Raw genomic sequence first — 16951 nt, forward strand, 5'->3', positions numbered from 1 at the left:
GCAAAAAAAGGCGAGTGACGAGGCGAGTACGCCTTGGAGAGGGCGATGCACCTGAGGAGGTTCGGTACGCTGAGATCAATCGTGCTGTGCGTGATGAAGAGCTTGCTTCGGTTAGGGATGCTGCTGTGAAGGCTGGGTTATGGCGGTTTTGTGAGGCCAATGAGAATAGCGTTTTTCATTTAAAATTTACTTTTATCCAAAGCTTCAGGATATGTATTGTCAATACATTCTCTAGCCTTGGGAAAGGCGGTATAGCATCACTGAGGAGGCTACGGTGGCCCCTGCCTTGGCTGTGCTCTAGCAATATCCAACTTGCCCTCTTACTTATCTTTTGTCTCTCACTCCTCTCAGCACTGGGATGACTGAGCACGGTCCAGCTGGTGAATGAAGCGTGATTCGCATTCGCCCTCCTAAGACACATGTCCAAAGCTCTCTCTCTCCGATCCTTACAAGGACCTTCTAGGGAGAGGATGAGAAGGACCAAAAGAACACAGATCTTAGTCCTCTTTAATTTATCTCCTTGTTCGGGCTTTCTGCCGTACGTAAGTCTATTCAATTATATTTTCTTCAAAATTCGAAACATACTCTCAAGGCAAAACATAGCCTCCGTCAATAAGAACATCACTTCCAGTCATGTAGGTAGAAGCATCACTAGCAAGGTAAAGATAAAGTCCCTTAATTTCCTTCGTGTGTCCCTGGCGTCCCATAGGCGACATGCGGTATGCCTCATTGATGCACAGAGGACTAGCGCCCATCTTAGTATCGAAGAAGCCTGGGGAGACGATGTTAACGCGAGCGAACTCCCGCCACTCGCGAGCAAGTGATTTTCCAAAGTGAGTCACATATGCTTTCGTGGCATTATAGACTGGCTGGTCGGCGGGAACATTAACGACGTGGCCGCTCATGCTTGAGGTGATGATGAGATTTCCGAAGCCCTGGCGGTGGAATACCTCGCCAACATACTTGGAGCAGTAAACAATTCCATCCACTGAAATGGGTTAGTATCGAAATCTTCAATCCTGGCCCAGCATAAAGTGCTTACCATTGACGGACATCTGTTTCTTATACTCTGGCAATGTCTGTTCCAGGATGGGCTTTGAAATAGCCATGCCTTGATTAATGTTAGCAATGGTAACTCTCTCTGAAGGAGAATATCATTCTCACCTGCATTGGCAACAAATACATCAATTTTGCCAAACTGTTCAACAACCTTTTTAATCGTCTCGGAAACTTGATCGGACTCGGAAACTGCAGATCAATAATGAGTATTTTGCCATTTGGGTCAGATAACCTGCTTCGCATACCATCAACTTGATAAGCAGCACTCTTCACGTTGTGAGTCTCTGCCAGATCCTGGGACTTATCAACAGCAGCTGTGTTTCTGTAAAAAAGAAAAGCGTGAGCTTCCCTCTCATGTTCATTTAACATCATGTCATCATCACATACGAGTTATACCACAAGACAACGTTAGCACCGGCCTCGGCCATAGCCTCCGTCACAGCTAGGCCGATTCCATCAGCTGCACCAGTGACAACTACCACCTTGCCAGCCATGCGAAGCTGATCCAAAACATTGGAAGGGGTGTTGGGGAATGGGCGGGGGAATCCATCTCGGACCTGGCCGGCGTCTTGAATTGACATAGACATGTTGAAGAGAAGTGAAACAGAGGCGGCGTGACTTTGGTAGTAGATGAGTTTGAATCTGCAATGATCTCTTTATAAAGAACCGGCTGCGGGACTGGGCTGGCTGACCCACTTCTCTACGGTGGTCTGTCACCCGAAGGTAGCACGTCTCGGTAAATTAATGTGGTCTTAGTACTAGGTAGACTGTTTTGTGGGATATAGGATACTGGTTGAGCTTCTAGCTTGCTCTTTGAATGCTAAAAGTCTGTCATTTGAGAATTTTGTGATATTTTCACTCACTATAGTCTTCGGTTGCTTCGTTGACCGACGGGTAAAATTAGTTATATTATGCAATTAGTTTAACCGAGCTTGGGGAATTGGCCAAGGTCGCAAGACCGTGCTTTGCAATGGATGAAAGGCTACCTTTACTTTAAAAGTCTCATTGATATTCAACGATAGCTGGCGAGAGTTCAATTTGTGTAATTTAGTAGTTCAGTCCTACGCCTTTGGAGCACAGGAAAAGTCGATACTCTTCGTTCCTGAGGTAAGTCCTCTCCAACCCCGCTCATCGGCGCCTTGTCGCCCGACACTATTAGGCCCCGCTCACCACGTTTACCCCGCCATGTTCCGTGTATGTATACTAACTGACTCAGTTGATCTAGGCTCCGTGAATGAGAAAATTAAATCATTGCTGGAAAGAAAATTCAAGGTCTCCAATGGTAAGTGAAGCGGGGGCGCTACCTTAAACGAAGTAGTCAGTGGCGTCACACTGGCAGGGCACAAATAAAACTCTCCCTACGTTTGGACGATTGTCAACTCTGCTCCGGAATACAGTTGACCGATCCCTCAGTAAAAGGACCCAAAACATCGACGTGGAACAAATCGAGCTGAAGCGCTAGAGTGTCGATGACTTAACTTGCATTTATTAGATCCGTCTGCTCTTTGGCTTTCCAAAATCTTCCCTCTGATCGATCTGTATTGACGAACACCGCAACCATGGAGTCTCCTACGCTACCAGGGCGCGAGGCTCTTACATCACGCGTCGTACCTTCGATGGTTCTCAGTGATGGCAGCGCTTCTTCGATGACCCCAATGCCCGCTTTCGACATCGAGTCCGACGCTGCAGTTGGTGCTCAGAAACGATTCCATGTTCAGGGAAATGCTGTTCTCGCCGGAGGTGCCGGGACCCTGGGTCTGCACTCTTGCGATGCTCTCCTTGAGCACGGCCTTCAGGGCCTCATGATCTTCGACATCAACCCGGATAACTGTCAAAAAGACATTGCCCGAATGAAAACCAAATTTCCTGACGCCAAAATCCATGTCCAAAAGGTCGATGTCACAGATGAAGAAACCGTCAAGGAAGCCATGGAGAAAACGGTGCGCGTTCTTGGATCGATCGATACACTTGTCTGCTTCGTAGGTGTTGTTGGCTGCGTGGAAACACTCGACATGCCCGTGTCCCAGTGGCGCAAAGTTTTGGACATTAACACCACCGGATCCTTCATTTGCGCCCAAGCAGCAGCACGTGAGATGGTGAAGAAAGGAAATGGAGGCTCGATTACTTTTGTCGCGTCGATCTCGGCACACCGCGTCAACTATCCGCAGCCACAAGTGGCTTACAATGTGAGCAAGTCTGCTCTTCTCATGCTCAAGAGCTGTCTTGCGGCAGAATGGGCTCGCTACGGTATCCGGACCAATAGTGTGAGCCCTGGATATATGGACACTGTCTTAAACGAGGGTGATGGAATCGCATTGCACAGGAAGATATGGGCCGAGCGGAATCCTAGTGGGAGAATGGGCAGCCCATCTGAGCTGACGGGGGCAATTGTTCTTCTTGCCAGTACTGCAGGGACATACATGAATGGTTCAGATATTGTCATTGATGGTGGTGCTATTGTATTTTAGATAAACCACGATCTGATCAATGAACCGTGAAACTCGATCGGGATATGCTTAATGTAGACCAAACTTGGTCCTGAAATTTGGGCCGCTCAGGTTGTTCGAAGCCTCAGTAAGAACCGCCCGCCCTATTCGGTATGGAGTGGTACATACTCGGCGTTGATCCGCTTGGCTTCACTTTTACCGATTGGCTTTTTGGATAGGGCCATGAAAAAATCAGTTGGACTAAATGTGATGGAAGAGAAGTTGAAGAATCAGACTAAAGCGAATGTGTGAATGAGAAGGATTGAAGTTTTTGGCTACATATTTGATGAAGAAAGATATTCTCACTGAAACTTGTATCCTCGTTTCATATCTTTGAATTAAGCTCTTGAGAAAGTTCTGTTGATGTGTTCCATATTTTGCCGGTCTATGCGCGTCTTTCAGTCGGAATGGGTTTTCATTCCGTCGAGAACTTTGCCCCCCACCCCGGGGCAAGCGATTTAGGTTTTTGTAGAGATAACCCCTTAAAGTCTGAATAATCATTCTAATAGAGATTTTGAGAAGAGTTTCCTTTTCGGACAGCTGAGACGGTGACCCATGCGAAGAAAACACTAGATTTGTCTCGGAATAGTAGCCTTTAATCTTACTTTAAAAAATTAAGATTATTTTGGGGGAGGGGACGGGGGTCGATTCTTTTCATCTCATTGCGAGCAAAGCCCTTGCCATGCTATTATGGACATCCAACAATAACTAAAGAGGATTAATTACGTAATAATCTTATGATAACGTGGTTCACAAGCGAGTGACGCGCCCAAGCGAGTGACGCACCCACCCATTTTTTCGCGTCTCCGCGCGTCCATTCATCTTCTATCAAGCACCATGCCTCCAATTCGCGTCAGATCAAGCCAAGATTCTATCCAGCAAGAGGGCCGTATATCAATTGCTATACAGGCTATTCAGAATAAAGAAATCAGTTCTATACGCGAGACGGCACGTCGTTTTAATGTGCCTGAAGCTACGCTCCGCCGTCGACTACGCGGTACTACAAATCGCGCTGACACTCGCGCAAATAGTCTTAAACTGACAGATATTGAAGAAGAGACGCTTCAAAAACGGATTCTATCGCTCGATCTACGCGGAGCAGCCCCTACACAAGCTCATGTACGAGATATGGCGAATATTCTCCTTGTAACGCGCGGTTCTACCCCCATCCAGACTGTTAGCAAAAATTGGGTATATAACTTTATTAAATGACGCCCAGAACTTAAATCTCGCTTTTCCCGACGATATAATTATCAGCGAGCAGAACAAGAGGATCCAAAGATCATTCGAGCGTGGTTTGACCTCGTACAAGCCACAATTCAGCAATACGGTATCCTACCAGACGATATCTATAATTTTGATGAGACTAGCTTCGCGATGGGCCTCTGTACGGCCCAAAAAGTGATCACTCGATCAGAATACTACGGTCGGAGATCAGTTTTATAGCCAGGAAACCGCGAGTGAGTGACTGCGATTGAGTCAATAAACGCTTCGGGGTGGGCGCTTCCACCAACGCTTATCTTTAAAGGCAAGCTATATAATCAAGTATGGTTTAAAGACCTTCCACCCGACTGGCGCTTCGAAGTCAGTGTAAATGGATGGACAACCGACGAGATAGGCCTTCGCTGGCTTCAAAAACAGTTTATTCCGTCAACAAATCATCGTACGCGTGGACGATATCGCCTTCTAGTCCTTAACGGACACGGAAGTCATCTAACGCCAGAGTTCGATCAAATCTACGCGGATTATAATATTATTCCGATCTATATACCGCCGCATTCCTCGTATCTACTTCAGCCTCTTGATATCGGATGTTTCGCTATATTAAAGCGTTCGTACGGCAGTTTAATCGACCAAAAGATGCGGCTCGGGATTAACCATATCGACAAACTTGACTTCCTTTTCACATACCCATAAGCTCGCGTCGACGCCTATAAACCAACTACAATACAAAATAGCTTCCGAGTAGTAGGACTAGTGCCAATTAATCCTCAATAAGTGCTATCAAAGCTAAATATTCAACTTCGGACACCGACACCTCCTATAAGCCGCGGTAGTCAATCAAGCGCGTTTTACCCACATACGCCCGCGAACGTCGACGAGCTTTTGAAGCAAGCATCCTCAATTAAAGCTTTCTTAAAGCGACGCTCAAAAAAGCCCGCTATCGCCTTCGCAAACCGCGTTAAACCAGCTTATCAAAGGCTATCAGATCGCAATGCAAAACGGTATCCTTCTTGAGCAAGAAAATAAGCAACTACGTGCCGCAAACGCTACGCAAAAGCAAAAACGTGCTCGCAAGAATAGATGGATAGCCCACGATAACGGTCTATCCGTACGAGAAGCATTAGAGCTCGAGGAAGCTCATAAAGAGCCCCCTCAGGTAATACTAGCTCCACTAAGCCTACTACCGCGGGACACACCAGCACCGAAGACGCGTCGTCCACCTCAATGCACTAATTGCGGAGTGATCGGACATAGAAGGAATGCCTGTAAAGCTAGAGATTAATCAATATAAAGGCGTTGTGGTTGATTAATATGCATAAAAGTGTAGAAAATTTGGGTGGGTGCGTCACTCGCTTGGGCGCGTCACTCGCTTGTGAACCACGTTACATAAACATGATAATGATCAATCCCTCTTTCCTTCTCTCTGTTATATCAAATCTACCAAGCAATGGGTCCCTGGAGATTGCTGAAAGTACACGTCGGCCCATCAGGCCCCAGAGTAGCCAACTCAACAATACGCTTAGCTCCAAGGTCTGTAGTTGTTGCGCCTTCCATGTACCCGGTCAGCTGCGTCCTGACAAGCCCAGGGCAAGCTGAGTTGACACGTGCAGCCGTGTCCGCCAAAATGCGGTTGTAGTTGATTGTCAGCATATTGACGGCCGCCTTGCTTGCGTCATAGGCCTTGTAATCAATGTTGTACCAAGGCATAGTCTCGTCTGTCGATACCCCCAGACTGCCCATGATACTGCTGACAAAAACAAGGCGTGGAGGCCCTACCTCGGCTTTGCGCAGCAAGGGAAGCAGACCCTCTGTGAGAGTAGCTGGGCCGATGACATTGGTGGAAAAAGTCCTCTGGAATAGATCCCAGGTACTAAGTGAAGTATCGACATCAATGAGGATGCCAGCATTGTTGATCAAGACGTCCAAGTAGCCGTGATCCTTTTCGATCCGGGAAATTGCAGCCTGGATGGAGTCCGAAGAGGTGAGATCAAGTTCAATGGCCGAGGCTTCGTGGCCGTCACTGCGAAGCTCAGATGCTGCCTTTTCACCGGCGTCGATGTTACGGCAGCCAATGAGCACGCGAAAGGAATGGTCTCTGGCGAGGCTTTGGGCTACGGCGAGACCGATCCCTTGGTTGGCACCGGTAATTAGAGCAAGAGGGCGGGTGGACATTTTGATGAGTGAGGGGCATAATCTGAAAGGATCGTTTCAACTTATTTGAAGTTATAAACCGAGATACTGTCTCCATTTCAAATATTTATAATTGTGATACCCCCCACCAGACTCTAGATATCGAGGCTGATTGTTAAGCCCGGACATAAAGTCGGTGAAAATGCAAACGCCGGTCATTACTAAGACCAGGTGGTTAACTAACTTAAAACAATGCCAAGTGGATGAGGATCACAACCGTGATTAATAATATCGGAATGCATTGACGCAAATTGGTACGGAGCTCACAAGTAACCCGCCATCACAAGATGATACTCTACTCAAAGTTAGTACACCAATAATCGAGTAAAAAGAACTCGTGGTTGTTGATATAGCATCTGGCATTTACTATGTGTTTTAGGGTGCGCAGCTGGCTTAAATGGCTCACCCGCTTACCGACCTTTATCCCACTAGCCCGAGCTAGTTGAACAGCCGAGAGCCCGACACTGCTGGATGCACCCCAGATAAGAAACGGGCTTAATTCGTTGGTTCCTGTATTCTCCGCTGGTCGGGGGAATTTTAAGATATTGTAGAGTGCGTCGCATGCCGGCTTTGTTGTCAACATCGCTACCAGCCATTGCCTTCTCAACGATTTCTTTTGCCCCATTATAGAGCGAATTGGAAGGCAGAGGGCGTTGCTGTGGAAGGTTGATCGAACCGCTCCTGTCATCAAATTGATCACTCTGATGTTGAAGGACTCAAGTTCCAAGCGCAGAACCTAAGTCAAGCTGGTCATGGCCGCCTTGGAGGCAGAATAAACTCCTGCGAAAGGCATTGCGCCGGCCGTCAATGACGAGCAGGACGTGTGGTACATCCCATGTTATTTTCATGCCGAACATTTTGCAGTAAAATCATTACAAAGTTTCTATGGCCTCAGAATCATCAGCTTGCTTTCAAGCTTCCTCGGATCGAAAGGCCGAGTGCTCATGTGGGACTCCGGTTCATTACCTTTTGGACTTTCGAAGGTCGGACGTCTGCGGTCCGATGAGATCATCCCACCACAAACTCGTCGGTAGGATCTACACTGTCGTCAAACAAAATTCGCCAGGTATTCCAAGAACTCAAGAAGATAGTTTCGTCTCAACAGTGAATGTTTCGAAGGTTATGACTACTTATTCATGTCAAGACGACATTTGACCGAAATCATCAACAATGCCCAAAGCGGGCCGGTCAACACCAGGCTCTCATAATCGTCAAGCGGTAATGCTCCGATCCGCCATTCATTAACAGCTTAACTGACTATGCTCCGTGATTAGTGTACTGAATGCCGGGTAAGCGGCAAGCTGTATCCAATATGCCCTATGACTCACTGATGTCCGATGACAGAAACGGAAGAGCAAGGTGTGATACCTGAACAGACAGACTACTTATGCTCTAGGATCACTGACGCCCGAAAAAAGTGCTCTGGATCAGCACCATGCTCCTATTGTGCTCGGACGAACAAGCACTGTGTGTTTGGTCCTGCTCCCTCGCGCACAACTTTGACAAGAAAGTAAGACTTTTCATTTGCAGCTCAACTAGCGGTGAGCTCACTCTAGATAGAAATCTTGATGCCGCAGAAACTCGCTGTATGAGCTTAGTGTCTATCATCCGCAAGCTTAATCCCGGGGTTGATGTCGAGGCTGCTTTAGAAGGTACAGCAAGTTACCTGGATGGAGATCCTGCGGTATCCTTTGTGAACTCACAAGACTTGGAATCGGATGTTGAGAGTACTGCTTTATCGGATAGATTTGAGTGGAGGGAAGCATCATTAGCCTCACCGTCTGGCACACAAAAGAGCCCGCTGGATGGAATGGCGTCCTTACCGACAGGGAGGACGGAGTCTGGGTATCTTGGTAAATATGCAAACAAACACTCGGGGGCTTTTACTAACGCAAATAACAGGCAGCAGCTCGGGAACAACTATTTTGAGGACAATCTCAGATCTTATCCCAGAGAAATCCAATTTACGGATCGATCAACAAGAGCAGCCTTCGCCTGCTAACACTAACCGAACAGGTGCAAGTCCCTCGCTGTCAGTACACCTTGCAAACACAGCTACTTTGGAAGGCCTTATCGACGCTTATTTTTCATGGTATAACCCATCATACCCTATTCTACACGAGAAAACATTCCGAGAAAAGTATCAGAATCGGCAGCAAATCCACCCTCGGTCTAGTTGGCACCCATTATTCTTTCTTGTTATGGCAATCGGTCATTGGATCTTGACAGAAGGCTCCGAGGCAGAGCAATCTGGGTATTATACTGCTGCCCGTTCACGCATGTCAATGCGTATGTTAGAATCAGGGACACTTCTGAATGTTCAAGCCTTTCTACTTATGGTAAGCTCTTTCGTATTCCCAGCAGACACCGTCTCGTACTGAGGCAATACCTGCTCAATAGGGAAACTATCTCCAAAAGCGAGATCGACCAAATACGGGGTATAACTTTATCGGAATCGCGTATCGCATGGCGCTCGGTTTGGGCCTTCATCGCGAACCACCTGCTGGGACAATACGAGATACACTCTTCAATGAGCGGAGAAGAGTCGTATGGTGGATTGTTTATTGCTTTGACAGTGGTCTCAGTTTAACAACTGGAAGACCATTAACCGTCTCCGACTCCTTCATTGAGACTCGCCTACCTCGGAATATTGACGATTCGGTACGAAAGCAACGCACATTACAATTAATGTCTATTTTGCTAACATCGAGTCGCAGGCCTGTGCCTTGGAATCTTCCCTCTCTGTCACCACAGAGCAACCAACTGTCTACTCGGCCATAATTGCGCAAGCGCGACTGGCCTCCATTGGAAACGTGGTTTTTAGTGAACTAATATCCTCCAACAAAAGCTCGTGTGACCTCAAGATCTCGCGATCCATCAACTGCCAGTTTAGAGCATGGAAATTATCACTTCCAGCTTATTTCACAGACCATGAGGCTCCAAAGTGGTTTCGTGGTCCAAGATCGGTCGTGATCTGGAAAGAACAAAACTTGCGAATGATGTTGTGGTGGGGAAGCCAGCGCATGTGTAATCTATCTTCAGACCGAGAAGAGGCCCAAAACATGTGCCATTTCACAGCCGTTGAAACGATCCAAGAAATCACTAACTTCTGCCATGGAAATACTGAGATTCTACATACTAGTCTCAGCTGGTATGCAACTTACTTTCTGTTCCAAGCGGCTGTTGTCCTCAGCATCCATCATCTTCGCCCGCTTCAGCCCATTGTTACGGGCTTAGCAGAGGTTAGCCAGGAGCTCTGGCTGTCTTCGATTTCAAGATCTCGCGACTGTTTAGCTTCTTTAAGTCAAAATAGCAAAGCTGCAATGCGGTGTCTAGCTGTGCTGGACAGGATACGGGATAGATCTCAGTCATCGCAGTCAGATCCTACGTCACAGGGCAATTGTCAACCCGAATACAAGAATTTGGAACCCATGTCAGACAATGGAGAAGCTCAATCAGCGGCTTCGGCAGTTGACCCCACTCTTCAATTGTTATTCGAGGATACAGTGTGGGATAAAGACATTTTCGAGGGCCTCGACGGATTTCCCAGCACTGGGGAGGCTGAGGCGTTTGATTACCTTCCGGTCAACAATGATCCAGGGTGGCTCAGAATATCTGATCCAGGGTAAGAGCCTAGCTAGTCAAATTCTACACTGTTGGATAATTACGATAGAAAGCCCACGAATTGAAAATCCTTGTAACTTGATGAGTACATGAAAACAAGCTACTATAACTTCCAAAAACCTTCTTTCTTCGCTAACATAGACCTGAGTGGCTCATGTTGATCTGATCCCAGCTCAAATTGCAATTCTCCTTGAGACTGCGCGTTATGTTGAGGTATGCCGAGCCATGCCGTATTGACAGTTATAACGCGATCGGGAGTCAAGTCAGACATTCTTTGAAATCATCCTGATCAAATGTCGACTGTTCAAGCTGGGATGCTACTATAATACCTCTGTTTAATTTCGTTTTTGTATAGGAGTAAATCGAGCACTGTCCTACCTTCAATGACTAGAAACAGTCCTTTCCACAATGGCATAAACCCGTATCCTTGTTGCAATATCCATACTTGTCGGGGCAACAAGTAGACGGGTTTGCGGCAGAACAGTGTAGCTGAACACAATTTCTCTTGTCCATCTCGGTAGGTGACGCTGCCGCGAAGGTAGCGAGAGATAGGACAAGAGCCAAGGGGATAGAAACAAACTTCATGATTGATCAAGAGCTTCAAGTAATTCGATGTGAGAGTTGAAATGAATCAGTTGACTCGGAATCTTTTGGTGAATGCTAATTTGGAAGGCTGAATGTCATATTTATATCTTCGCATGTTTCCAATAGGTACTCAGTGTTGAGACGTTCTCAATGAATGGTACCCAGCACACCGCCACTATTGCTAGAACCTCAATGGTCACATTTCTTGGGTCAACAAGTGCATTCCGTTGGACATAATCACAGTCATCAGAGAGGCGACTGATTTGGCCACTGGACGCCTGATCGCCATTGAATAGTCTAGATTCGTTTCCCACATAGAAGTTCCTCGTAATCGTTTCACAGCCAAGATATAGGGTCGCATCGAGTTTTACTTGGAACTTCTCTATTTCTTAGCAACGTAAGAAAGATTCTTGGTTATTGACTAGTGTGGTATGCAGGTGGTATGAAGCGGGCCATGCGAACCACGCGTTGTTGGTGATCCGATGACGATCCCTTGTGTGGTTGGCCCCTTGCATCGTGCCGATCATCCCAATACGGAGACACCCCGCGCTTCAACCTTCCATAGCTACCCTTTACTCAAAAATAGGAAGACTCGATGTATTTCAAAGGGGCTAAAAGTCTTGATTTAGGAAAAGGAACACTTTCAAGTCTCTTGGCAGCTGACAAGGATAGCATAACAGGGGCCCGAATATAGCTTTAATAGTGTCCAAAAGAAGGCACGTTCAATTCGGAGAATTGACGTCAAATGCTACTATATTATCTACTTATGCGTTTCTCCACAGAGTTTAAGTCCAGAGCAGTTATCATAATTCTCTATTAATGTCAAATAATGAAAACCAACTCCTCTCTTATTGAGCTTCTTTTTAGTCAATCGCGCCTAATCTAAGGAATCATAGATCGAAAAATAGCCATGGCACAAATTAACTACAGCTTGCAGTAAGCAATTATGTCTATTCCACTGCAGCAGTGGCGCCGCATACTTCTCTTTTCGGGCAGAGGTCAGCTCATGGACAGCATATTATGGTATCATGACTGGCCCTGTGCATGTGCCAAGAAGCCAAGAGCCTGGATAGCATGAGCTGCCGTTTCCCTGCATACTTTAATTATGCAGGCTGACTGCCAAGACATGCAGCCAGAGACGTCGATCTCCCGTATTCTGCCCTGGTCCGCGAAACTAGCCTAGCAATGCATAGGACGCTAGTTCTTCCTTACGAAAATCCTGGCCCAACGGTCTCCTGTGACTACCATTCGACAAATAGATACGCTATTCCGTCTGAATCTGGATTTAATGCCAATAATATGGAAGGTCCCAAGCAAAAAGATGGAGGACCAATCTGTACGTATTGCCATCGCAGACAATATTGACAAACCCATAGGTGTAAAACCTTTCACCTAAACACCATAAGAAATTTCGATACAAGTCAAGAATCCAATAGGTCTGGACTGATATTATCATGTATAAACGAATGTGGCCTATCTTGGTCCTCTGTTATTCCAGTATGTCTCGCTTTACACGCGCGTGTTCATGAGAAAAACCCCACACACGATTTGCCAATATCAGGAATGAGATCTGTGGACTGATTAGGCTGAATCTCCCTCTCTCATCCTCGATGTTGAGCTGCATCTTAACTTCCAGAACATTTCTTGAGGCATTCCTGGTCGCCCTGTTGTAATCGATGTTGTTAGCCAAAGCCCAATCTTGTTCGAGCAGAATAAACCCACGCCACCGTCAATTTTGCAGAGGGTGAAGCAATTGTTGACCGGCTGTAAAGTTCAATTGTGTCAGCTTATGATCATCTCGCAATACAGCTTTTTTGAAAGACAAACCACTCTTTTGTCTACTGCAATCGGCGTCGCAAATGCTAGGCCGACGATAGTTGCAATAGTCACAATGTAGAAATGCATCTTGAGGGAATTTATGGGTGGGTAGTAGTTTTGGGATGGGGCTTGGAAATTGTGTTCAAGTAGGTATTTCAGAAAGTTGAAAATTGTTCTTATGATACTTTAAATAAAAGACATCTGGTTGTCTGCCTTATATACACTTGCTCAATCATATAGGCACTTCCCAGGTATATGATTGTTAGTTTATCATACTTGCATACATACCATAGCGCTTGGCATAGAAGATGGATTTTGCCACTTCGGGGTTTTGCCCCAACTCGTGTAGTCTTACATGCATAGGTTCGAACACGCCAAGGCAAACTTGACAAATGGTCACTCGTGATCCAGGAAGCGCCAAGAATGATCGCCGGAAATACCATGCTGGTTAAGTGCATTTTTATGAGCTGCCTTTCAAGATTATCCAATTCCGAGGCATTGCAGTTGTCATCTGATCAAATTTCTGCAATGTAACCTCAAACTTGAAACCAATTAATGGTCTTGAGGTATTTTCGGTGTAGCAATTAGGCATCCAATTCCAAGTATGCGTATGCCAAGTCTCGCAAATGCGTATTGGAAACTATTTAGAATGGGAATGGGTCTATATAAAGCCCACCGCCTGTGAAGATGGTGAGCTTCATTCCTCAACAGCACGAGTACATCTAAATACTTCATCTTCTCTACACAAGCCTCTCGGCCCCCTTTAATTATCTCAAAAAGTCTTTACAAGTCAAATACTCAACTATGAAGCTGTATATTGCTCTGCTTGCACTAGCTGCCTTTGCTGCAGCCGATGCAGGACCCAACTTGGAAGCGAGAGCTGGGTGCTCCCAGAGGGGACAATCCTGCAACGGAGGCACTTTCTTGTGTTGCCCGGGCCAGGGAACTTGTTCGGGAAATCTGGTAAGTCTGAAATTGCCTTTAATTTAGGACCTCATATCGTCAGACATGACAGCAGGTGGCTAAGGATTAAAACAGTGCAAATAAGGGGTCACCCAAAAGGAGGCTAACACGGTGGTTTGGCTTGTGGGTATCAGTCTCTCCAAGTGTCGAGATGAATAAAGGACATGATATTCCATGTGATTGCTTTTTTCAAATTTGGATACTCGCGCCAGTAAAAGGCCCTTCCTAAGCCATGTTTGATGATCATTTTCATCGGCAAGATCAAATTAGCAATTGGCACTCACTGTTTCCAAAACTCTCAGAGATTCTCTATAACACAGCATATGTATTCCAAATCTGTTGTGTCGATCTCTTCTAGACTGCCAATTCAACTATGCTTAGCTTTTATCATATTGAGATTTGGTAAAAGTTTTTCAGTCGAAAGCTGACCGCTACGACGGCCGACAGAAAAATCCGACTCGTAATCCTTTTAGGCTTACCTTCCTAGGCTCCATTTTCGAGCTGTATACTGGAATGGGGATGGCTCGATGGCAGACTGGCTCGGCAGAGTAGGTAACACTAACTAGGAGAATACACACAACCACTCTCAGGCTCTGCAAGAAGCTGGCGGAGGTTGTTCTGAATGAGGTGCTGCGTACTACCCTTAATGCTGTAATATGAATCAAAGAATGTGGTGAAAACTGTAATGAATTGGGTAGATATCTTTTCTATCTCTATCTTCATGAAGAGAATATTGCATACGCTCAGGGTATTCATGACACCCCAGGCCGCAACTGGCATCTATTATGTCATGTGTTTCACCACTACAATACATAGGTTACGTGAGTAGATCTTCAAATAGTATATCGACGGACCAGTAAATAATGTAAGTAGTTCCAAAAAGGCGGCCTTGCCGTATTCCCCTCGACATATTCGAATGGTATCGAGAAGGGCACTTTGAATAAGAAACAAAAAGTTGTCTAAGAAGAGTTTAAGAAGGATGCCAAAAAAGATGTCAAGAAACAACTAAAGACAAATATGGAGGCCCTTTTGAGACCTCTTTTTGGTCTGGCTATCAGTTCACAGGCTGAGATCCTGCTGGTCCGAAAATTTTATAAGTCGAATTTCTCTATCGGCCGCCGGAGATCGCCCTTGGACTAATATGCGCCGAAACACCACTTCACCCCCCCCCCCCCCCCTTCCGGTATTGACCATGTCATCCGTCAGTGCTCCGAGATTTTCCAACTCTACTCATGCCACCTTTCCCATTCTATCACTTCTCCATATGTTGTTTACGTCGGGCAGCCTCCGAGCTGGAAATATTCCCGGGGGGGGTGGTTCCGGATTCCCCAGGTTTCCAAGCTACACATGTTATCATTGAACATGAGCCGATTCCAGCTGTTCTTTCCCTATAGACAGAGACTCTGCACTGCCGTTTTTGGCTTCAAAATTCCTAATAAATACCCAGCGATTCCTAATTAAGTCTCACATCCCGGTGTCACTCAACTTAGCTTACGGCCGCAGGTATCAACGCGATCAATTACTTCGCCCCCAATATGTTCAAATTGGTATCTTCATCTTATTGATAATAAAATTCTTTCATCAATATGTGTCTTTTCCACTATCTTTATTGACTTCATTTTCACTGTTCTTTAGTTCAGCTATCACCTGATTACGTTAATTTCTATTTCAGTAGAGGAATAGACAATTTAATTTGATTGACAAGGGTAAGACCACGCTTATACATTTAATACGAAGATACCATGCGTATTGTTCGCCCGTCCCACTTCTAGCATGCTTGCCTCTGTCCTTCTCAGTATTACTTTCCGAGAACGATGGTTGTAAAGCACCCCAGCAGGAATAATTCAACTTAGTTCTGGATCAAAATCCTTCTCTACCCGCAGCTCCCCTCCATCGAGAATCTCGCTCCATTCACTGACCAGCCTCATAGTGCCGATTTTCCCCCAGAAGTCGTTTTGTTCTGAGTGGAATCGCTCTGGGTTTGTTCTTTCACGCTTTCCTCTTCGGCTGCCAGTGGGGTCTTTTTCGCTAGCATAGGTCTGGAATCTGGATGCTCTGCTGTGTTCGGGGCGGGATCGCGTTGACTTTGTTCTTTAATGCTATCCTCTTCAGCCGCTGGTGCGGCTTTCTTCCCGAGCATAGGTCTGGAATCTGAAGGCGCCATTTTGAGTGACGAGGTCGCGTTTTGTTTGCTTTTAAACGATACTTTCTCACGATCGTGACTCGGTAAGATGAGTTTTTGTGGAATTATTAGATTGACTGGTCAAATACATTGTAAGGCATTCGCCAATTAATATAGATTATGGGCATACGGGGTTCGCCATGGACCGATGATTCTAAATGACGTCATCATACTAACAGGCCAGGCATATTCCAAGGATAGAAACAACCATCCAAGAATCATGAGGGGCGAATTACCCAATCACTAGTCAGGTAAAGACATCAGAAACCTGCAAGATCTCGAAACCTGCTTAAGGGATAAGGGAGGGAACAGACTGCTTTAGTTCCTGATAACATTCGTTGGAGTGGGGCCGATAGTACTCGTTATTTTTCGTCATTACTCCAGGTTTTTAATTCAGTGTACTCAAAGTGATCCAAATTGGGCTGACTGAGTGATCGATCAGCACGCACATCGGCTACTGTATATGTGGAAATGCTACTTTCACTTCCATGTGGAATGTCGATATCCCCATATGCAGGCACATTCTTTAGTTCATTATATTATCATTAATCAGACTGGTGCGCCCTTGCTCCCGCCTCTCTTTCACAAAAAATAACTATCGCCCATGTGCCTTTTTCAGCTAATACAATACAGACCTGCAAGGAACACGAAGGTAAGTTGACGTAGGATTGGCTTATTTTGAGTCGGAGTTTGGGGATCAATGAAAATGTGTGTACAGACATCACTGCATCCATTTTGACTAAATCGACTTATAGTTTCGTGTCTCTCAATTGAGACACTCATGGCACTTGAATTTTTTTCTACAGTTCATATGGCACTG

General features: G+C 45.9%; 5 protein-coding genes across 5 annotated transcripts; 2 read left to right on the forward strand and 3 right to left on the reverse strand.

Moving 5' to 3' along the window:
* Window positions 1–587: 587 nt before the first annotated feature.
* On the reverse strand, window positions 588–1646 carry N7443_006556 (GTP-binding protein rhoC; the record flags this gene model as incomplete). The annotated part of the gene is made up of 5 exons (XM_056886612.1): window positions 588–988; window positions 1043–1111; window positions 1165–1248; window positions 1305–1381; window positions 1447–1646. 5 exons carry the CDS (start codon window positions 1644–1646, stop codon window positions 588–590), a joined length of 831 nt encoding a protein of 276 aa, XP_056740261.1.
* Window positions 1647–2618: 972 nt separating this feature from the next.
* On the forward strand, window positions 2619–3527 carry N7443_006557 (oxidoreductase, short chain dehydrogenase/reductase family; the record flags this gene model as incomplete). Its single annotated transcript, XM_056886613.1, has 1 exon — window positions 2619–3527. One exon carries the CDS (start codon window positions 2619–2621, stop codon window positions 3525–3527), a length of 909 nt encoding a protein of 302 aa, XP_056740262.1.
* A 2679-nt stretch (window positions 3528–6206) lies between these two features.
* Window positions 6207–6941, reverse strand: N7443_006558 (amidase; the record flags this gene model as incomplete). Its single annotated transcript, XM_056886614.1, has 1 exon — window positions 6207–6941. The coding sequence occupies one exon, from the start codon at window positions 6939–6941 to the stop codon at window positions 6207–6209; it is 735 nt and encodes a 244-aa protein (XP_056740263.1).
* Window positions 6942–8547: 1606 nt separating this feature from the next.
* N7443_006559 (fungal specific transcription factor domain-containing protein) lies at window positions 8548–10588 on the forward strand (the record flags this gene model as incomplete). The annotated part of the gene is made up of 4 exons (XM_056886615.1): window positions 8548–8812; window positions 8862–9298; window positions 9360–9620; window positions 9677–10588. 4 exons carry the CDS (start codon window positions 8548–8550, stop codon window positions 10586–10588), a joined length of 1875 nt encoding a protein of 624 aa, XP_056740264.1.
* Window positions 10589–15873: 5285 nt separating this feature from the next.
* N7443_006560 (uncharacterized protein) lies at window positions 15874–16113 on the reverse strand (the record flags this gene model as incomplete). The annotated part of the gene is made up of 1 exon (XM_056886616.1): window positions 15874–16113. The coding sequence occupies one exon, from the start codon at window positions 16111–16113 to the stop codon at window positions 15874–15876; it is 240 nt and encodes a 79-aa protein (XP_056740265.1).
* Window positions 16114–16951: the final 838 nt, after the last annotated feature.

Source organism: Penicillium atrosanguineum (genome assembly GCF_028827265.1).
Source record: "Penicillium atrosanguineum strain IBT 20685 chromosome Unknown utg000005l_segment0_segment0, whole genome shotgun sequence".
Classification (NCBI taxonomy): domain Eukaryota; kingdom Fungi; phylum Ascomycota; class Eurotiomycetes; order Eurotiales; family Aspergillaceae; genus Penicillium; species Penicillium atrosanguineum.